This window comes from Asterias amurensis, chromosome 7, assembly GCF_032118995.1.
Source record: "Asterias amurensis chromosome 7, ASM3211899v1".
Taxonomy (NCBI): Eukaryota; Metazoa; Echinodermata; class Asteroidea; order Forcipulatida; family Asteriidae; genus Asterias; species Asterias amurensis.
In genome coordinates, this window is record NC_092654.1 from 11,980,172 (window position 1) to 12,004,518 (window position 24,347).

A 24,347-nucleotide genomic window follows, 5' to 3' on the forward strand; every position below is an offset into this window, starting at 1 on the left:
TTTATGAAGTGTCCATGGTACGAAGTGTCCAAAGTCACTCAGTACCTTGCCCTTGCAAAAGGTACGAAGTGTCCAGGGTACGAAGTGGCAAAGGTACGAAGTGTCCCGACACCTTTTTTTTTTAAATGACTATCAACAGCTCTCCATGGCCAGTTACCAAGTAAATGTTATGCTCAACAATATTTTGAGTAATTACAAATAGTGTACCGTGTGAGTGCCCAGCATAATTTCAGTCACACACTATACTGAAATCAAGAATGAGGTGATATCTCGAAATCGAAAAGCTTGTTAAAGGAACACGTTGCCTTTGATCGGTCGAGTTGGTCGTTGAAAAGCGTTTGTAACCGTTTTTCATAAAATGCATATGGGTAGAAAGATGTTGTAAAAGTAGAATGCAATGACCCACACAAACATGGCTCGAAATTGCGTGGTTTTCCTTGTACCTTGTCGACTAACACGTCGGCCATTTATGGGGGTCAAAATTTTGACTCCCATAAATGGCCGACCATGTTAGTTCGCACAGTAGAAGGAAAACTACGCAATTTCGAGGCAAACTTGTGTGGATCATTGTATTCTACTTTTAAAACATCTTTCCAACCAAATGCATTTTTTAAAAAACGGTTACAAACGCTTTTGTTTTGACCAACTCGTCCGATCCAAGGCAACGTGTTCCTATAACCTTGAGATTTGGCCGAGTCCCGTTATAAAAGAAGTATCAACACGCATGACTTCCCAGTCGGACAACCCGATTATCTAAACCAAGAGGTCTTCGGCTTTCATCTTAACTAATACTGGTGCCTAGTGATGAAAGGGCGATGGTATTAAATGACGATACGAAGGGCAAAGAAGTCTGTTTAGTACTATTATACCATGAAAAAAAGGTAATACAAATTGACATCAGGAGAGCAACAGAAAACAAACAGATTCAAAATTTGACAGAAACCCTTTGTACTGGGAATTAGAGGTAAATCAACTTGTACATATACAAAACACATAATATGCAGCGATGTATGGGAACGTTTCCAGTGGCCACAAAGGATTTGCAAGGTTTTTTCATTAAGGGGGGGGGGGGGTGTTCTTCTGAGTCACATCGGAGTAAAAAAAAATCAACAACGAAAACAAACAAAATTTGACAATGGTATTCCCATTAGGAATGGAAGCACCATTTACACTTTAAATATAGAGGCAAATCAAATTGTCTAAACAAAACACCATATTATACTTAATATGCAGCACTTTAACTGAAGGGTTATTATTTATTCGGCACAACAAAGGGTTGCAACTTTTGTTCAATAATAGGTGATACACTGGACAAGTTATCAGTAGCCCTTTGAATGTTTATTGCATCTAATGCAACAAGATTTGAGCTGAAGCTATGTATATTATTGTTATCCATTTTCATGGATTGTCAACTTCAAGGAATGGTCATTACTTCCAAATCTATGACAAATTTAAAATGTGTAGTTTACACTAGAATTACCAAGTTTGTTTTTCAATATTTGGTTTCAATAAATTGGCTCGTTTTGCAGAGAAATCCCTCCCCACCTTTCATCATTACAACAACAGCACACTAAATTAATTCACGAACATGATAAACTTTCTAAACAGTTCCACGATAAATAGTGTGAAAAAATGCCTACCTGTTTTTCCAACAGAAGCTTGTCCCAGCACGATGACTCTAAACGGCTTGGCCTGGGCCACTCCGATCTTCCTCATGGACCCCTTGCGTTTCAGTCCACTCAGGTACGGTCCTGTGTTATTATTTGGCGGCGAATTTGACCTAGACATCTTGATGGGCATGGCAACTGTTGTAATGGTTCTTTCAGGCAGCGAGTACAATGCAATTCGGACGGGACGTAACCCGTGGTGGTTGGTCAAGTGCTCGTATAAGACCGTTTCATTCGGTCAACCCTCTAGCCCGAGGCTCGAGTTGTGTAGACCCACGCGAAGATGACGTGAAGATGACGTGAAACGCTTACCGACAAAACACCTAAAATAAACCGCTATGTTCATTACCGGGAGTTCGACGCTAAATGGACCGTCGACTTGAACGGCCTGCTGTTGCTCACAGAGGGCGCAGGTGTACTGCTCAGGTCCTGGTCATGCTGGAAAACGTCCAGGTTTCGTCTCAAAACAGGGTGGAGTATTCTGATTGTCTATAAACAATAGCTTACCATGAAATCTGTTGGAATAATATAGGAGATACAGTTTGAGTTTTTGTATATTTGTGTTGTGCGAGGTCGCTTTAGGCCACTCATATAATACTATATTGAGACATCATTAATCATCACAAACTACTGTCTCGACTGTTAGCGTGGCACTTTGATTGATTTTTATGGATCAAGGTATACAGTTATGAGTTCACTTTCCCTTTGGGAACAGTTGGGGACCAATAAAATAGATCAAATTTGTTTTATCATTTTGTCTTCAAACCTTCGGTTTAGGCCCATCTGCCAAAATTGATAGCCCTTAAACATGGTGTGGTCATCTTTATTTTTCTCCAATTTGAACCATTGTAACCAAACTGAGGCTGGAAGAAACATAGTCTGGTTCATATCTTAGCACTAGATTTTAACATCCATTACTGCTATTTGATACAAGGAACGTGACCAAGATGGAGGCATCATGATAAAGGTTTATGCGTGCTTTCGAGGCGTATATGAACACGAAATGCAGTATAAAACGCCAAGCCCTGGGGCCAATTTCATAGAGCTGCTTAAGCAAAAAAAAATTGCTTAAGCACGAAAATAGCTCGCTTATTTTACACATGTTACTGGCCAAACTCGTAAAAAAGTAAAAATAGTATAAAAAACCCGAGTCGAGCTTTGAATGTAACACAATCTTACTCTGTCAACAGTTTTGTTGTCTGGTATTCAATCGGCATTCTACAAAAGTAATTTTATGGAAGGTCGTGCCGCCAATGTACATGGGTCGCCTTAAAATTGATTATCAACTCTGCTGCTCGAGGCGAGGTTTAATGATTTTTGAAGCAAAGTTAGGACAGGTCAGCCACTTAATCATTAAAACAAATCAATCAAGTTAAAATTACCGGATCGCTGTATACAAATTGCCATTGCATATACAATTTATAAGCAGTTCATTATTGATATTGATCAAACATTAAATGCGTCTCCATACGAGGTGGTTCACCTTCCCATGGGACCAATATCTTTCCAACCAACACTAACAGGGGGTCGACGGAATTCGAAAGTGTTATGCTCCAGAAAATAAGGTTGCCAGATTGACCTCTTTTTTTTTTTGACCGCTGACGTTGGTGAAGATGAAAATGAACACGTACACGAGACACTTATATTTTAATAATCTAATTAAAACGAAAAAAAATGCAAAATGGCAAACCAGACCACCCCCATCCCCCCACACAAAAACACACCAAACAACCAAAAACAAAGCACGTCATTTTTTTTCTACGTATCATCATACAGAATAGTAAATTCTAGCAGCAGAAAAATATGTGTACCTTTCAGATGCCGGAAAGTTTGTATGCCTACAGTTATTTTTCAAGTCATTACCAATAGTGTATAGCGCCTTTAAAACCTCTCCATGTGTTGTATTGCCTCATTCCTACCTCCATGCTCAAACAAGCTGTGTCGCCCAACCTCACCTGTAAACGTTCAGGTATGTCCTTCTGTCCATAGCTCAAAGTAAATGAGAAACTTTACTTGAAGGCAGTGGACACTATTGGTAATTACTCAAAATAAATATTAGCATAAAACCTTACTTGGTAACGAGTAATGGGGAGAGGTCGATAGTATAAACCATTGTGAGAAACAGCTCCCTCTAAAGTAATGCAGTTTTCGAGAAAGAAGCAATTTTCAACGAATTTGATTTCGAGACCTCAGATTTAAATTTGAGGTATAAAAATCGAGCATCTGAAAGCACACAACTTCGTGTGACAATGGGTTTTCTTCTTTCATAGTTAGCTCGCAACTCCGACGACCAATTGAGCTCAAATTTTCACAGGTTTGTTATTTTATGCATATGTTGAGATACACCAACTGTGAAGCTAGTCTTTGACAATTACCGATAGTGTCCAGTGTCTTTAATGTTGCTGCCATAAACCTCTCCACACACAATTCTCCATAGATCGCCAAATTCAGACGGCACTAAACGACTTCACAATCAACACACGAACCAGTAACACAGTAGCTATTAAGTTAAACAATTTACGATCATCGTTGTTTGACGTGACTTCCATAAATCTCAACAAACACACAGCCCAAATATTTGCTGATTAATCTATAAAAACAAGCTGAACTCATGAACTGAACACTGTGTTTTTCAGGGTCTTCGACCTCGATATGTCTTGATACACGGAAAAAAGTCAAAATGTATTTGTAAGGTGATCCATTTGTAAGTGTACTGTCTCATTAAGAAGTAAATGACGACTTATAACAAAAGCTTGAAAAAAGAAAAAGAAAGAAAAAAGACTTGATGTAGCCTACATGATGTACTTGAATTTAGAACACCTGTATACTGCAAAATTTACAAGACATTTCAACATTATCATTACAAGACATTTCAACGTTATCATCTTTCTTAAGAGTACCCCATAATGTTACGCATTACTGGAGGGAGGGGGGGGGGGGGAGGAGCACCATACTTTCCTTAAATTAATTCAAAAAGTAGGATCGAAGCTATAGTGTATCCACGGCACTCGTTAACTACCAAGGGGGATCCCGTACACGAAAACGATGTAGGCCCGCACAGACAGCCATACGATAAGAAGTCCAGACGAAGAAGGCCTACACACAGAAAGCCATTCGTTATGAAAGTTAAAGCGAAATACTTAACACAAAGCCATACGATAAGAAGTTTTAGGAAAAAAACCGATGTAGGCCTACACTCAAAGCCATACGATATAAGAAAAATAGAACGAATGGTGTTTAGCAGAAAGCCATACGATAAGAAGTTATAGAACACACATTTGCAGCCAGGGGATATGTCCGTTCATAGCATGAATGCAACAGCCTCAATGAAAAACGCACTGACGAGTGCTTCAAATGTTGTGGACGAATTCGACAGAAGTGAGATGGCCTAATATATAGACAAAATTAACTTACCATAATTTGACGGATGTAGGCATACATAAGAACGTTTGACCATGGCCTTTCTCTATGGTCTGACAGACCGAGGTACAAATATGGAAAGAGCTACCTCCATGAACAGAGAAACAACCCAAACGACGGACTCTCGACTTCAAAGAAAAAACACACACTGACTAAAAGCGTGCATGTCGCTGGTCTCAACATACAAGTTTCATCTTGGTTAGTTCATAGCACGACGTTCCGATGGTATGCACTGTAAGAGGGCGTCACTGTTTCCTGTTCAGGAATTTCAAAAGATCCGGCGGTTTTGGGTATCATCAGACCATATGATCAGACTTTCTATACCCCATAAAATAGCTGCATTCATCGGCACCTATTGAGCTCTCAGATCAACGGCTAATCCACATGTTGACAACACACTGGTGTCTCATATTAGCTAATTACCACCAAATGCCTGGTTTGATATTTAACCAAGATTTATATTGGAAGATTAAAGTCTATTATAATTGAAGCCGTGAACATTCGTGGGTGGATGTGTGAACAACTACTCCAAGTCAGCTCTATAAGGTGTTTATAACAATACAGATACAATGAATGGGCCTGTTGTTGCGTGGAGAGTAAAGTGGTCTCTACCCCCAATGACGCATGTGGTTATAATCTTCAATGCACAAAACACTTGACTCTTCCCAAGACAGGTATACGTCGGTGCGGACACCATTGATGTTGAAAGCTTTGTAATGGAACAGCACATGGCCAAAGCATGTCAAAGTTATTGTATGTCCCCTCTGCAGCCAATATGGATGGCCGGGGTTAATCGGAGGGCACATCTCTCTATTGTGCACACAGACGACGAACATACAGTTTCGTGTAATTACGACTTGTAGGCCATAAATTAACCATTGATTCTAGCAAAAACATAATGAGAATGGACGAAACATTTCACATTTCACTAGCATGAGCACGTACAGTGTCATGCTGGCCAAGCTTTCATGTTGCGATGGGCGGGGTTCATAGTCAGGTCTCTTTACATACGAAATATTACTCGTAGCTTTACACGAGAGGGCGCTAGACAAATCCTTACCGAAATCTAAACGTCAGTTTGCTCAAAGTCTACACCGGTCAACAATAATTCACCATACATAAGTGGCTACACTTAAACTTGCTAGACATTCCCAACTGATATCGCAGCACAAATGTTTGAAAAAAGAAATAGAACACCCTATCACACCATGTCTCACCAACAGCTAACCAGCAACCATAACATACATCACAACAAAACAGTTTAAAAAAACGTACCATCTGTTTAGCATCAAGTTATTGTGTCGATTGACCTTAGAGTGTCAGATCGACAATGGGTACTTCTGCCGATATTGAAGGAAAAAGAGTAAATTGTCATGTTATTCAGGATAAGTCAATAATATTTTGTCGTGATTTATCCAAGCGTTGTGCACTAGACTGCATGACAAGTCGCGTTGTGCACCAGACTGCATGACAAGTCATAAGACATGATTATTAATCAAGTTTACACTGAACAACATTTTATAGTTAGTTATGTCATAATTAATAACCATTATTAATAACGGTTTTTGATATTTATTTACAGCGACGAAGTTAACACCCCAAAGCATTTGTGTACACAATACACCGTTACTTTCATTAGAGTGTGTTATATTGGGCAAACACAATGGTTCAAGTCGAAAGAGCATTAACGTAGAGTAGAAATGCAAACAAGTCATTAAAAACTCGTTTTCATTCTCTATGTCTGCATTTTGTAATAACAAGTTATTTATGACAATAATTTCTATTCATAATAATTGGCCACTCGTAAACACATTCTCCTTATCCCCCATTTATGATTGCAAATATAACTTATGACAGTGATTGACATCGGCCAAGAACTCTGTACAGGTACCGAATTATTGGCCGAGAAGTGTTTGTCCCCTCCGGATGTCAGACATCTCGTCCGTCAGACAACTCGACAGTTCAGACAGCCCGTCTCACGGACAGCTTGTTCGTCGGACAGCTCGTTCGTCGGACAGCTCGACGGTTGACGCAAACATAGAGTTGTTAGATGGACGAGTTGTCTGACGATAGAGTTGTCTGACGGTCGAGTTGTCCGAACCGTCGAGTTGTCCGGCGGACGAGTTGTCTGAACACCGTCCCCACCTCCATGCTTCAACCATGGTGTTCTCAACCCACCGCCTAATCACCTTCCACCAGCTCCAAAGAAGAACATTCCAAGGTATATAAACCCATTATTGATCCCATCATTTACATTCTTTTCACCCTCAAATCTCACAAGACGCCATTAACGTGTGCTAAGTTTGGATTTACATGCAACCGATATATTTCGTCAACATTTATTGTGCGTCCCACAAAACAATGATTATCTTCTATTTAGCAACTTTGTCTTCAGGCCATCACGACTTGTGAAAATCCTCTGGGCAATATTTACCGGGCATTGTTTAAGAAGTACTCGACATGTTTACGAGGGGCTTTGAGAGGAGGGTTAATAGTGCCAAGAGGGTGCGTTTATTCTTCAAGTTACTTCTTGACCTATCACCGTGCCCACCCAAAGTACGAATGTAACGTCATTCAGGTTTTTGTTTGAACAACAAGGTGCAACATGTTGACTTGGGTACGAGTTGACCTGGCTGCGAGTCAGTGACCTGGGTAAAAGTTGACCTACGTATGCGTTTGCCCATTTCATGCGTACTGCCGAAGATTCTGTGCTGCAGGGCCAAAATTCTTAGAATTTCTACCGTAGAATGACAATCAATCTAAAAAGGCATAATTTAGGGCCAGTTTAACGCAGAATTGTTTTCCACAAAGCTGTCACTCTAAATTAGTGATTTATGTAACCCTTGTAACGGACGTGAACTGTAGCTGTCTTTGAAAAATCATTGTATTATTGCGTAACTCTCTCAAACATTACTTATGTAGGCTCCAGCACTATCTATCAAAATAGTCATACGTCATTTCAAAGGATCAACTGAGAAAAACAGTGTACTCCCAATTTCTTGTGTCAAGTTTTGCCAACACACTGCTTTATAGTTTCTATTGAAGTTGCTCACGATAACCTAACGCAAAAATGAATAGTAGTTGAGTCTGCCCTGCCAACTTAATGAAATTCCTTGTACACAGACTTGAGCTTAGGTATATTTACAAAGGAAATTGACTAATGTTGTCAAATAGTTGCAAGCCTCATATAAAAGTCAAACTTCACTAAATTATGAGCTAAATGAACTTAACAAAAACTATGAATCTATCCCAGAAAGAAAACATTAAAGTTCGACAACAATACTCAGTCACAAATATAATTTCCTTTCTTGTAAAACATTTGTGAGATTAAAGAAAAATTGCAAATCTTAAATTGAATTGAATTGAATTGAATGGTTTATTCGTCAAGTTTATAAAAACACATGAAATTTACAATCCTATTGTACAGCAACATATAAAATATTAAAAATGTAAAAGTGCACAAGAATTACCAAAATACTACATAAAACAATAACCTTAATATAAGTAAAAATCATTAAAGTTTATATAAACAAACAAACAAATAAACAGTCAAACGCTAAAGCATGCATGGTTGGGTAGTGGACCCCCTCCCCAAATTAAAAGAGGCCAAAATAATGCAAATTGTACTGAATAAAGCGGCTACAATCACCTGTTTTCAAACCCGACCCACTTTTCCCGATTGAGTGTATCACGTACCTTGATATGAAAGCTCACTAGTACAATGCGGCTGGACCATGGACTAACTTTGAAACAAGAACTTTTCAAAAATTGTCTTCGTATTCTCAAATTCGTCCAAACTCTTCTCGAAGAATGTCCCAAAAGAATGTGGATGGTGATTAATGATGGAGTACATACACTGCCACTGTGTCCCAGATGGAGGTATACGAAAGTCCAATCTTTGTAAGTTGTTAAACGACGAGGTTTGTTCACGTGTGTGAATAGTCTAGACAATCATGTAGGGACGTGTTAGCCCTTCGCTGCAAAAACGGTTATGATGCAACTTCTTCCTCAGGGACCTTTAAAACTTCGCGTGTGCGCACACGTAGGTGTCTGAAATAGTTCTTTCCAGGGCAGCCAACAAATAAGTGTCTCCTAATTTGGCAGCTATAACCCAGATTTATCATGGATGTTCCAAACTGAGTTTGGTTTCTATGGTGGCCCTGAAGGGACATCGCATATCGCAAACGTGTGCGCATACGTATGCAATGTCGTGAAACAATTCGCGAATATGTGCGCACACGTATGCAATGTCGTGAAACAATTCGCAAATATGTGCGCACACGTATGCAATGTCGTGAAACAATTCGCGAATATGTGCGCACACGTATGCAATGTCGTGAAACAATTCGCGAATATGTGCGCACACGTCTGCGAATATTATTTGCGATGTCGTGAATTTTATTGCATACCATGTTGCATACCTTTGAATAAAATGTCTAATGATCTGGGGGTTTCTTTCCAACAGTGAGATAAGCGGTAGTCATTGCAGCAGTAGTCTTTGTTGTGAGGCAAGCGAGGCGTGTGGTCGTCCTTGGCCTGGTGCCAAGTTCCTGGGTATACACATGCTTTACAGAGGGAGCCTGCTGTAGCGCCACAGTACTCCCTAGATCGGTAACAAATTATCCACAACTATGACATCATCCTAATGGTATGCAACATGGTATGCAATAAAATTCACGACATTGCAAAACAAATTGCACTCGTGTGCGCACATATTCACGATTTGGTTCACGAAATTGCATACGTGTGCGCACATATTCACGATTTGGTTCACGAGATTGCATACGTGTGCGCACATATTCGCGATTTGTTTCACGACATTGCATACGTGTGCACACATATTCGCGAATTGTTTCACGACATTGCATACGTGTGCGCACATATTCGCGAATTGTTTCACGATATTGTATACGTGTGCGCATATATTCGCGATTCGTTTCACGACATTGCATACGTGTGCGCACACGTTTGCGTTATGCGATGTCCCTTCGGGGCCACCATAGGTTTCTCATTCTGTCAGTGATAATACAGTTTCTTGGAAGATTTTGAAAACAAGCAGTTTCAAGAGAGAACTTCAGCTGAACGTTCTTCGAATTGAAACAATAGAAGAAAGCGACGCATCGCGGAAGGTCATCAAGGCACTTAGAAACACTTTCGCTTCGACTCCGGAGGAAAATGTAAACAGTATTGTCCTCCGGCTCACACTATGTGAGTTTCTAGAAAAGACAACAAAGTCTTGTGGGTGGGTAGAGGCGTAACAGTTAATGTATCTGTTCATGATCTAAGTGATACTTCAAATAAAAGCAGACAGTGGCGATCAGAGATGAAGCTGGTGGGCATTGTCTGTTTGCCTCGTCTTCTTTTCTCATGTGTAATGTTTTTTTTTCCGAGGTAACCTTCTGCAGGTACTGATGGCACTATACAACTCAGTTACACGGTTTCCAACTGATGGATTCATTGATTTTATTCCAGGAAAAAAAAAAAAAAAAGGACTCCGACTACGTGAATTGTTAAATGTACGCATGGTTTTGTTTTTCTTCCAAGAAAAAGACAAAAACAAAAACAAACACATACGACTACGAATGTAAACTTTATAATGTGTACATACTTTGGTTTCCCTCCAAGAAAAAGACAACAACAAAAACCCAAAACACACGACAACAAAGTTTGAATATTTTTGGGGTCACATGATTTTCCTGAAAACGAGTTCCCTTTTATGCTAAACAAAAATGTGTCGACATTTTTGTTCAGGGAGCGAGAAAAAAAACCGACAACAATTTAAAACAAAGAAGTACATAAATACAATAATTGAAACTTATCAAAAATTGTTACAAAGATTTTATTTATTTTAAAATTGAACTATTACAAAAGATAACCTTGATATTACGACCCCAGTTCTCATGGTATCATTACTTTAAAGGCATGGACACCTTAAAGGCAGTGGACACTATTGGTAATTACTCAAAATAATTATTAGCATAAAACCTTTCTTTGTGACGAGTAATGGGGAGAGGTTGATGGCATAAAGCATTTTAAGAAACGGCTCCCTCTGAAGTGCCATAGTTTTTGAGAAAGAAGTAATTTTCCACGAATTTGATTTCGAGACCTCAGGTTCAGAACTTGAGGTCTCGAAATCAATCATCTAAGCGTACACAACTTCGTGTGACAAGGGTGTTTTCTTCTTTTATTATTATCTCGCAAGTTCGATGACAGATTGAGCTCAAATTTTCACAGGTTTGTTATTTTATGCATATGTTGAGATACACCATGGAGGTACCAACTGTGAAGGCTAGTCTTTGACAATTATTACCAATAGTGTCCACTGCCTTTAAGTAATTGTGAAAGACCAGTATTCTCACTAGGTGTATCCCAACATATGCACAAAATAACAAATCTGTGAAAATGTTGACACAATATTGGTCATCGAAGTTGCAAGAGAATAATGAAAGAAAAATACACCCTTGTTGCATAACTTTGTGTGCTTTCAGATGCCTCAAAAAGGCTTCAGGCCTGAAACCTTGAGTGAGAAATTACCTCTTACTAAAAAACTACGTCACTTCAGAGTGAGCCGTTTATCACAGTATTTTATACTTCCAACAGCTCTCCATTTCTCGTTACCTAGTATGTTAAGTTAGGAGTAATAACCAAAAGTGTCCAGTGCCTTTAAGTGTGGCACCTGCGATTCGTGCATACCGCGGCAGGTAAAGAGTTTACCCCGGGGTAGAATTGCTAATTGAAGGCATGAAAAACCAATTGATCACTCCATCTATTGTAGATTTTCTTTTTTTTTCTACCCCGAACGAAATCTTTCAAGATCTATAGCTTCATCTCATTACCTGAGCAACTCCCTCGAACCAAGAACATAAAAGATGAAATCCTTGAATGATTGTAACGCAATGGCTTGTTTATCTTTGCCGTTTGTTCGTATCTTTGCTTTAGTGATAGAGGTATATAGTAACTGCAGCATTGATGGTATAAAAGACATTCAATGCAAAAGAAAACATTGGTCAGTTCTTAAAGACACTGGACACTATTGGTAATTGTCAAAGACAAGTCTGCCCACTTTGTGTATCTCAACATATGCATAACATAACAAACATGTAAAAATTTGAGCTCAATTGGTCATCGAAGTTGCGAGATATTAATGAAAGAAAAAACACCCTTGTCACACGAAGTTGTGTGATCTCAGATGCTTGATTTCGAGACCCCAAAATCTAACTCTGAGGTCTCGAAATCAAATTCGTGGAAAATTAGACCTTTCTAGAAACTACGTTACTTCAGAGGGAGCTGTCTCTCACAATGTTTTATACTACCAACAGCTCCCCATTACTCGTTCCCAAGTAAGGTTTTATGCTAATAACTATTTTGAGTAATTACCAATAGTATCCACTGCCTTTAAGTCATTCAAAGCAAAAGAAAACATTGGTCAGTTCTTAACACCAATGTACACCGTTATAACATGGTTGTGTAAATATCACCTCATTTGAATGAAAGTAAATGCCATGATTTACAAATTGAAAAGTCTTACGTTGGGTTTTTACCACCATGAGGATCTACAGACAGTTTTCAACAATACTGTTTTTTTCGTTTACTCGACTAAACTTTTCTCCCATTTGTAGTATGACATTATAAGCTAATATCGATGTTAGGAAAAATAACACATTGGCTGAGTTTTCAAGTTCATGAGATCATTGCCTATAATTGTTGTGTGGTGCCAGTTGCACATTTCAAGAATATACCTCGGGGTTTTACCGCTACATATAGACCTTTTCACAGCAAAACCCCGCTGGGTATTCTTGAAATGTGCAATCGGAACCCCGTAGAATTAGTACACAGTGTGAAAGTGCGCTGGTGTACCGTGGGGTAGAAACAAAGTCCATGTAATGGGCCTCTCGGGCTGTTATTTGTTTGTTTGAATAATCTTCCCATCAAGCAAGGGAACTTGGCAAACTCCCACAAAGGGACATAAACGCCAAGCTGGCAACAGCCAATCTCTCTCATACAAACATTGGTTTAACGTCTATGATTATGAATTACACATAATCAAGAATTTGTAATTCAGTAACTAGACGACAATATTTATTCTAGTCCTTGTGAAATCAGTGGTTAACTGGGGGATTCGAACCCACGACCTTGTGATTGGAAGTCCTGTAGTCTAACCACTTGGCCACGGTGACATTCCACAGGAACAGGAGAAACATTGCGAAATGAGCTATATCTCCAGAGCAGGTAAGGCCATTCCCCCAGGGTATGTCCATTTGCCGGGGCAGACCGAGGGTGAAGCGATTAGGTGTGAAAAAGGCAATCCCGGGGAACTAGTGAAATGGCTCTTATGCTAGATTCCAAGGAACGAGAACAATGCCATCGCAACAGATAAGCCGCACCAACCACAGACAAAATCCTTCTATTAGTTATATATTGACAAAGAGGATTTTAAGTCACAGGCAACTAATTTTCGAGATATGATGTTGCAGATAAATCACCAAGCTGTTGACCTTCCTTATAAATGCTAACGATGTGAATATGGGTAAGCCATAGGCTAGGCTACAATCGTTACTAATGACATAAAAGTTGCAAAATGTTTATCGGCTGAATGTTGACACTTCTTTTCAAAGAAGCAACCCTCTAAAGTCGGCGTCACTATTTACCCCAAGCCATTATTGATTTGTTACCATGAATTTTATTGAAATATCGAGGGACTCTTTGTGCTTCAAATTGTTCGGTCAGAATTACTGTAAATGGCTGTCATTCTGCATCTTACCCAAGTACATTCTAATATTTTGGGACGAGACCTTTCGCACGTAACAACCCTCTCGAAAGAGATTAGAAAACAAATTTGACAATCACAGGTTTTAGCTTTGGGCTATACAAGGTATTTACTGTATGGTTTGTAAGATGTTACTCACAGTCACACTTTCCTTTTACTTCGTGGTCCGCCACTATCCGCCGTTTTGCATACCGCATTTTGACTCGCACAGCAATTACGGACCGTGTTAATTCTCCAAGTAAATGGAAAACCACACAATTTCGATGGAAGTTTTCATGTGAATCTTTTACATCCTCCCAAACATAATTCTTTCCATAACAACCAGGTTTATTGTCTCAAAGCGCCCAGTCCGAATGTGTCCAAAATATATTTTGAATATTTTTTTTTCGTCAGGCGCCGTTATTCGTTGGCTGTACGACGCCCCCCCACCCCTTCAAGCAAACCCAGTGTACGTCTCGAGCAGGAAATTGCACACAGTGTTCATTGTAAATGTAGGAAACTAACGTCTGAAAATTCGTTTCGAAAAGTGATTGCGATCTTAAGATATTTCCGAAAATCCGGAGCGAGTTATGTTCACGTAGGAATAACAACTCCTGGGCCCAATTTCATAAAGCCTGTAAACACACAAAATTGCTAAGCATAAAATTTCTTCCTTGATAAAAAAAAAAAAAACAAGCATACCAACCAAATTTTTATTTGTTGCATATTGCTTGTTACTGGCATTCAGCTGTTGTTTGCTTATCCTGAAAATCACGTGTAAATTTGGTTTGCAATCCTGTTTTTATTAAGGAAGAAATTTCATGGTAAGCAAATTTGTGTGCTAACAGGCTTTATGAAATGGGGCCCTGAAAGGAACAATCAGGAACGATAAGAATAATATGGGAAGCGTCACGCTTACGGTTCTCAGATTAAACTTTGGGGGCATGAAAACTGTTATAATTGTTACGTATACGTTACTTCGAAGTTAATGTTACTCAAAATGCTTTTTCCTATCAACCACTGCCGTATGCTTCTAACCAAAGATCTGCATTGCCTTTAATTTTTAAATACAGTGGACACTATTGGTAATCTCAACATATGCATTAGATAACAAACCTGTGAAAATTTGAGCTCAATCGGTCATCGAAGTTGCGAGATAATAAAGAAATAAAAAATACTCTAGTCACACGAAGTTGTGTGCTTCCAGATGCTTGATTTCGAGACCTAAAATTCCAAATCTGAGGTATCGAAATCAAATTTGTGGAAAATTACTTTTTCTCGAAAAGTACTCCACTTCAGAGGGAGTTGTTTCTCACAATGTTCTATACTACCAACCTTTCCGCATTACTCGTTACCAAGTAAGGTTTTATGCTAATAATTATTTAGAGTAATTACCAATAGTGTCCACTGCCTTTAAGAGTGATTACCAGAGGTATAACATCCCTTTAAATCTACGCTTGTTCGACCATGGTTCGACATTACCTTGTATTATCGTCAAAGACCCACCACCAACGGCTCACTGAAATGGAACCTGACGTTGCGTAAAATCCTCTAATACCCCCCTCACGTATAAACCCCTCAAAATACCCTCATTTATAATGCCATGTCTTATTAAACCCAAAGTAAAATGCCTCGAACAAAATGACAAGAAACGGGGAAGCCAGCCAAGGGTTGAATGCGGGCGGTTTTCTTATATTTTTCCCAGTTAATTATTTTATGTGTGGACTCAGTGTGCATGTTCCAATTGTGGAGGTAGCGTGTGGGGTATGGCGAGTGAGCAGCGACAATCAGGACGTATTTTGACGGAGACGAGAGAGGGCAGAAATCAACAAAAAGTTAACGGTGCAAGAGAAGGGGGGAATTTAGGTTCTTTTGCGAAACACTATAAGGAAGATTATAAAGTTTCAACAAGGGCATATGAGTGGCTTGTTGGGTCAACACCCAGGCAGGGGGGTAAACAATATTACGAGGGGATCAGCCACAGTGAATGGGGACCTAACGGGATTGGTGGTTCTTTGGACTCGACGGATTGCTTAGAATTAATTAGTGGACAGCAGCACGAACCAAGAATCCTCAACGGGGGTGCATGGTACCGTCTCACTCATAGACTTGCCCAGTCCCTCCGAGCCAGTCGACGTAGCACCCTCTACTGTTGTCTAATAAAAAACAGCGTCGTCATTAAAAACTTTGCAGATAATGAAACTCTAAAAATTTGATCGAATTTCGGGAAGATTTCTTGAGAGGCAATCGAATTATAGACAGTGAACACTTTTGGTAATTGTCAAAGGCTAGTCTTCTCACTTGCTGTATCTCAACATATGCATGAAATAACCAACCTGTGAAAGTTTCAGCTCAATCGGTCATCGATGTTGCGAGATAATATTGAAAGAAAAAACACCCTTGTCACACAAAGTTGTGTGCTTTCTGATGCTTTATTTCAATTTCTAAATCTGAGGACTCGAAATCAGATTCGTGGAAAATTACTTCTTTCTCGAAAACTACGTCACTTCAGAGGGAGCTGTTTCACACAATGTTTTATAATATTATAACACCCCTTACCAATATTCTGCCTTTTCATTGGTTTAGAGCGCGTCACATGATATGTCTTAGTTTTACTAGACGACGGCCGTGTGATAGTGCATCGGTTTGCCGTGCGCTAGTCCGAAGACTATCACACGGCGTGTAGTACCCAGACGTCCGTTGCGTGTACGAGGATGATAAATTAATAGTCTGTAACCATTTCGGATTACATGACACTACATGCAGCACAGTAAAAGTTTTCGCAATCTGTATTTGCGTCGTCCGTGGATTGTAGCATTCAGGTCTGTAACTTAGTAGTACAGTTAGGACTAGTCCTAACTCTTTGTGAAATCGACCCCAGGGGTCGATTGCACAAGGAGTTAGGACTACCTCTTTGTGTTCACAAGGAGTTAGGACTCGGATATAATAAAAACCTATGGCTAGCCTAAGTTAGAACGAGTAACTCATCCAAACTCAAGATAAGACTAGTCTTAACTCTTTGTGAAACCCACCCCTGGTCATTGTAGGCAACTAATAAACCGCTAGCATAACAAACATTCATTGCTAGCGAGCAATGGATAGCTGTTGATAGTTTAAAACAATGTGAGAAACAGCTCCCTCTAAAGTAACGTATTTTTTTAGAAAGAGGTAATTTCTCACTCAAGTAATAAAAGCCTTCAAGCCTGAAGCTTTTTTTAGGCATCTGAAATCACAGATGTTTTTCCTTTCATTATTCTCTTGCAACTTCGATGACCAAAAGTAGGCCTACCTTCAACAACCAATAACGTGCTTAAAAAGAATATGAAAAATGTACACAAAGAATGTTCCCCTAAATCAAAATGGTACCGTTTTCAGAATTCCACGCTGGAAAAATCCCACAATGGTTTTAAAGGCAGTGGAAACGTTTGGTAATGGCCAAAGACCAGTCTTCTTACTTGGTGTATATCAACATGAGCATAAAATAACAAACCTGTGAAAATTTGGGCTCAGTTGGTCGTCGAAGTTGCGAGATAATAATGAAAGAAAAACGCCCTTGTCATATAAAGTTGTGTGCTTTCTGATGCTTGATTTTGAGACCTCAAGACATTTCGATAATAATTATTTTGAGTAATTACCAATAGTGTCCACTGCCTTTAATACACTTCTTGCTTATTTTGGGCACATATCAAGCTTCCCACTAATTGAAGCCAAAGTAGGTTCAAAAACAAGCACCTCAAACGAAGGTCAAAACACGACATAAATAAAACCTTTTGGAGCCTAGAATCTTCGTCATGTAGACGTCTTTATTGTCGTCTAATTCACGCTGAAGCCCAATAAATTGTCCTGCCGTATATAACTTGTGCAAAAAAACCTGTACCAATGATTCTGAGTTATGACACAATTAATAAACATGACCTCTGACCCTAGAAGGGAGAGTGGTGCATTCACTCTTCGGATAAATTGTGCTAAAGGTGGCACATGTAGGCTGATCTTTACGAGCATCAATAAAGCATAGAGTGTCAGAATGCTAGCAAATTAATTTAGGTTATTAAGTATAGAAATATGTAGGCCTATCACAGTGGTAGAATCCTGGATTTTTGACTTGTCTCACTATAAATTGAAAAAGAGACAGAGACAAAACCCTGTGCCGAGACGGGGGCTTGGGGTGTCTGTGGCAACCAGTTTCCCCATTGTCTGGCTGTCAGTACTTATTGGTAGTCTCATACAAGTCTAGGCTGAATTGTTTGGAAAGAATAGTTTACAAATATTGACTGCCTCGAGTGCTATGGTTTATAGCTACGACTCCCGAGGTGATCCCCGGAGCGTTCTATTTTTCCGGGACGGTCCAGGGATCACCGAGGGACTCGTCGGAGTTTTTACCATAGCACGAGCAAAATCAGTCAATATTTGTTTTACAACACCCCAACAGACTATAATCCTCGTACACGTAACGTTCGTACGAACGTTTCAGATACACAGATGCACAACTGATTGGGTTCGAGGTGGGTACTGCACGCCGTGTGATAGTCGTCGGACTATAACACGGCAAACGATGCACGATCACACGGCCGCCGTTTCTAGTAAAACTAGAAGACATATCATGTGACGCGCCCTAAACCAATTAAAAGGCAGAATATTTTGTAAGGGGTGTTATAATAGTGGTTTAGACCTGCCAGTAGTATACTACCAGTAAAATCCTAGTTAAAGGCAGTGGACACTATTGGTAATTACTCAAAATAATTATTAGCATAAAACCTTACTTGGTAACTAATAATAGGGAGAGGTTGATTGTATAACACATTGTGAGTAACGTCTCCCGCTGAAGTGCCATAGTTTTCGAGAAAGAAGTAATTAGTTTTCCACGAATTTGATTTCAATACCTCAGATTTAGAACTTGAGGTCTCGAAATCAACCATCTAAACGCACGCAACTTCGTGTGACGAGGGTGTTTTCTCTTTCACTATTATCTCGCAACTTCGACGACTAATTGAGCTAAAATTTTCACAGGTTTGTTATTTTATGCATATGTTGAGATACACCAACTGAGACGACTAGTCTTTGACAATTACCAATAGTGTCCAATGTCTTTAAGGTTAGTCTACTTGCAACCCAAACTTCGTCTGCTCAGAACTGCAAGTACAAGGTCAGAAGTGCAGTCATTGTATGGGCTTGATAATTCCTCTTGCAAATTATTTTGGAGCTCCTTGTATAATTGGGTATTCATAAACACCTCAGACAGTTTCGCTATTCCTATTGGTTGAGAGCGCGTCACGTGGGGGTGTTTAAACCTTTGATTTTAACCGGTTGTGAGCGGAGACTCCGCACTAGTCTTGTTGCAAGACGTTTCTTGTTACGGGCGATGCAGGCGATGTCGGTGAGTTGGCCGCGCTGTGTGTGAAAGGAAAACCAGCGAATATGCACCAAGACTATACGCGCATGCGCACGAACGGAACCGGAAAACACACGCGTACGGACATCGTACACGTACATGTAACATGTATACTGAACATACCATGGAGGTGGAAACATACAGAGCTCAAGCAATCGGAAACGGATAAGTTTTATAGAGTTTCTTACGTTATTACGCCTTTTAACCAAAAAAGATAATATGAATGGGAATCAAAGTGTGTTAAATCGGTTTTCAACTAGTGGTTTAAACCCGCCGAGGCCTGGTTCTTGATAATTTACCTCGACTTCGTCTCGGTAAAATTATCAAGAACCAGGCCTCGTTGGGATTAAATCACTAGTTAAAAACCTCTTCACCAAACATTGATTTCCTTATTATTAATCAAAAGTGTTCTTCAAAGTAATTGTTCGGCTAAAAGAAACATTAACTTTATAAGTCATAGGCCTACATTCAATTTGTTGATTTTGACCCTTTTTTCAAACTTCTATGAATTTTTCATTTAATGACATTTTGATCAATTGATGAAATTGCCATCAGTGACCTTATAGTCCTGAGCAGACACAAAGAGTGATAGAGTGTTATTTGCAAAGTTCGAAACCTGTTTTCTGAAGAGGGCACTTAAAATACCAACTGTGCCAGCCGCCAGAAAAACTGATACCGTGTTTTTGTAACACGGTGACAAAGAAAATGTTATTGTTGAGTGTATTCCAAACCATGATGGATTCTTTATTTTTACAAGCCTTGTTTTTTTGTTGTAAAGGCACTGGACACCTTTTGGCACTAAGACTAGTGCAAAACAAACACATATATGAAATATTGACTTAATATTGGTATTCGAAGTTGCAAGAAATAAACGAAAGAAAAACACCCTTGTTGCGCACAATGTGTGTACTTTCAGATGCCTAAACGTCCGGTCACACAGGGCCCCGATAACGAGAACGATAACGAGAACGATAAAAGTGCACGCCCTCGATTGGTTGAAATGCTCCACACAGAATACGCCCACACTCATTCAACCAATCGAGGGCGTGCATTTTTATCGTTCTCGTTTTCGTTCTCGTTATCGGGGCCTGTGTGACCGGGCCTTAAAGGCTTCACACAAGAAGTCCTTTACAAATGTGAGTGATATTACATCTTTCCCAAAACTACGTTACTTCAGAGGAAGCCGTTTCTCACAATCTCCCCATTGCTCGTTACCAAGTAAGTTTTTATGTTAACAATTATTTTGAGTATTTACCGATATTTTGTCCGGTGCCTTTAACTTTATTGAAAACCATGATGGATTATTATAAAAGCAAAAATTCTTGATCACGTTTTAATAATAGTAGCTAAACGTGACAGCAAAGAGATAAGTGAATTGGGGGTGACAGTTGGCCATGGAAAAGATTAATTTAAACCTGCCATAATAAGAAAAACAGGTACTGTTTATGTTTCAATAGTAGCATCTACGTGACAACATTTAGATACATGGTTTGGGTTGCCAAGCAAGTTGGCCATGAAAAAGATAAAATTTAATTCGGGATGACTCTTTCCCAACTAATTAATGTGTTCACACAGTGGCATTATCTTTCGTTATAATTCCGTGGATGTCCTTTGATTTGAGTGAGATACAGAAGCTGGGTTTGCTTTATTATTAAAGCTGAACTAAATCGATAAAGAAGTCGTTTTCCACGAATTTGACTCTTTCGAGACCAAAGAATTAGATTTTGTGCAAGCATCTGAAAGCACACAACTTCGTGCGACAATGGTGTTTTTTCTTCCATTATTATCTCGCTACTTCGACGACCAATTGAGTTCAAGTTTTTTACATTTTTTGTGTGGTGCAAATTTGGTTGAGATACATCAAGTGAGAAGACTGGTCTTTGACTGTTACATAAGGTGTCCAGTGCATTTAAGGCCCAAATGAACAGGAGATACAGAAATGTTCAGTGTCTTTAAGCAGAACTAAACCGATCACGTTTTTGCTAGCTAAAGTAAGCACTACTGGTTACATTTTGGTACGCATGGCATGGTATTTTGATTGGTAACCCTATCTGGTATTAAACGCATTATTTGTTGTGATTAGCAATTAAAAACCAAATTCATTGCTGAAATACCGCTAGTGACTAATTTGTTTTTAAAAAAGAGTTCTTTTTTGAGCGAGGTGCAGAAGAGACAATTTGACTTTATCTTATTTATGTTTATGTGAATGTTCTATTGTCTTTGTTATTTGCAAATAATCAACTGACAGTACCGAACAGCCAAGATGTCACTGAACCCCCAGCCAGTTCCTTCCTCTATGGTTTCATTTTGTTAACCAAAAGTTGTCATTTCAGAGCGTTCTTTTTAAACCATTTTGAAGTAAAAGAGGGCGCTACATAGATGCTTGAAATCTGAAAATCAAAGCGATATTCGGACAGAGGGCGCACTTGATCTTTTCACCACTCTTCACATTTTGAAGAATGAATGAAAAAGCAGCTTCGTGCATGAACATTCGCGTTCATCTTTTCACAGACTGCAGTTAGAACATGAATATACTTCAATCATTTATAATAATGATCAATACAAGCGCTTCAATAACGCATTGTTTCTAGGTGCTCATTATTTTGTTCCACAGATATGCGAAGCAATTTTCGAATTAGCAATCTAGGCCATACCCATTATTTGTAGCTTTGTAACGATTAACAAGGTGTTGTGGCAAAGTGCTGAGAGCCTCGTTACTCTAGTTTAATATGTTATAAAAACGTTAATGTTTCCATTTCGATTGTCTTTATATTTCAACTCGAACCCCCCCAAAAAAATAAAAATCATTAGTATAATAATTAAAAGAAGAAGAAGAAATAAATAAACACATCATACCAATAATTACTTCACATTAATAAATGAATTTGTCTATGAAACACAGCCTAATAGGCTACGCACGTAATTTTCGTTTACGTTTCGACTAGTTTCACTAGTCATCCTCAGAACGAGGCACCACCAGTCGGTTGGTGGCGCTGTTGCCTGCTTCGGCCACTGGATGGTGGTTTGGCTGATTGTGGTTTGACTTCTTTCATGAAATTACTTCACATGTTATTATATTCGGTTAAAATAATATTATAATCGATACTCGATTGGGGTGCATGGTCACTGGAGTTTAACATGACCAACACAGTACTATGAGGGGACCTGCCCAAGATATTGACAACAATCAGGTAGAGAAGCTACGGGAGCAAAGACGAACCAGTATCCAGTAATGTTTTATGGACCCCTAAGCATTGGAGGAGGAAACATGGTAGACCTGCACTTAGGTACACCAACATTCTTAAAATGGACACGGATCTAGAATCAGCAGATTTCAAGTCGGCAATTGGGAATAAAATGGCACGGAGAACCATCATGATTCGAAGACACCACTGGACACGACGCAAGCAAGTGTACAATAATATTCAGGAGAGTCGGTCACATTGTCACCGCCATAACCTTCGTCACAAAATACTCAGTGTGCATGTGTTAGCTGTGGAATTATGTGCATGCTGGTTTCGTTAGCGCCAATATTTGTAACTAACTATAGACCAGCATGAGCCCATTCCACGGCTAATATAAGGCACGCGTAGTAGCGAGTATTTGCGAAATAGACGCTGTCTTGCTGGTTTGCAGTTAACAGTAACTGACTATTCTCATTATATGCAGAAGAGTCGACTGGTTCCCGACTCGATTTTGTTGCTCTGCTATTATGGCTGGAAGCAAACCAAAGTAATTGCGTCACAGGAAGAAAAAAAAAAACCAGCAGCAAACAAGCAAATACACCAATAATCCAAACGCACCAACAAACAAACACACAAACACTTTCAATTGACAAATTCTCCAACAAACACGAAAATAAAACACGCAACAAAAATACAATAAAACAAAACCTATATGTTTACAAGCAACCCATGACGGTACGACAAATTTAGCGTACATACAACAGCCGTTAACGCACAACCTAGGGCCCTAATATCATATCTGTGTCATCGTTTATGAAGATCAGCCCTGGTAACCAAAGATCGATATAATACCATCCGTAAGGGATGCAATTTTTTCTGTACATCAATGGCATCCTCGACAATTTTCCTGATGTTTTTTTCTTAGATGCACAGAAAAAAATGCGTATCGGGTAATGAGCTTCTTCCTCCACGAGTGAGTTAGACTGGTCCCCGGTTCTGGATACACATGTTCATCGGATTTTGCTGCGAATCTCCAAAACCAAGAAGGTCATGTGAAATGATGCAAGGTCAAAGAAGATCATGGACGTGGGTGGAACAACAAATCTCTGGCGTAATTCACGATCCTCGAATCGTGACGTCAGATAGCTATGAGTGAGTGACAACAACGGGAAATCGACTTATCGGCTCAATGGAACACCCTCTTCCACATATTTCACCATTACTTCCATAGAGATTACACTGGACAAATCTCGCAACTATGTACAATCGTCCACCATGTTGTTTTCATAATAAAGAAATGTGGGCTTTGGTTTTTGGCGGGACCCACTCCATGAACACCACATGACCGCCCAGTGGTATATCGTATGCCACGTCAAGTTTTTTCGAGAGCGTGGGAGGAACCGGTAGCCTGTATTAAAGTTCAACCACTTCGGGCTCTGTTGGTACACTCGTGCGTCAATCAATAATTTGCGTGTATTAACACGGCTGAACAAAATGATAGACGTAAATGAAGCGCCGGCAAAAACGCCGATTCGAAAATGCCCACGAGCCGGTCGAGGAAGTACGCCACCAACGGTCAAATACTGATTTTGTTCTTCACCTAGTATTAGCCTGAACATCTGACGTCACATTTCGATGCTCGTGAATAACGCCAGAGAGTGGCCTCTCTATTGTAGGTCAATCCCCAGTCCATCTTCACCTTTCACCTACATTCATAATGCAGACGACCGCAAGTGCAGCTGCAAAACGTCATATCGGACCAATCAAAATACAGATAGAAAGCTTACGTCACTGCACGTTTATCCAACGAAATGATTGTATCTAAAGAAACCACTGGTTCTGAGAACCAAGTAGGGCCTATACCTTTCTTTATCCTCCTGGCAGGGGCCCAGTCTATTCACCTATGTGCACTCGTCACTCTATACCTTACGCAATGCAAA

At 39.6% G+C, this 24,347-nt stretch overlaps 1 protein-coding gene across 2 annotated transcripts in view; it reads right to left on the bottom strand.

The window, feature by feature from the left end:
* Window positions 1–9,089, bottom strand: part of LOC139940074 (ras-related and estrogen-regulated growth inhibitor-like) — a 33,764-nt gene extending 24,675 nt beyond the window's left edge. Inside the window, exons 1-2 of one of the 2 annotated variants that reach the window (XM_071936310.1) lie at window positions 8,784–9,089; window positions 1,641–2,182 (exon numbers count right to left, since the gene is read on the bottom strand). In XM_071936310.1, coding sequence (XP_071792411.1) covers window positions 1,641–1,800 — 160 coding nt within the window. In that variant the 5' untranslated portion in view covers window positions 1,801–2,182; window positions 8,784–9,089. Of the gene's footprint in view, window positions 1–1,640; window positions 2,183–5,081; window positions 5,578–8,783 lie in introns of those variants that run through there. The other variant, XM_071936309.1, reaches the window with a different exon arrangement.
* Window positions 9,090–24,347: the final 15,258 nt, after the last annotated feature.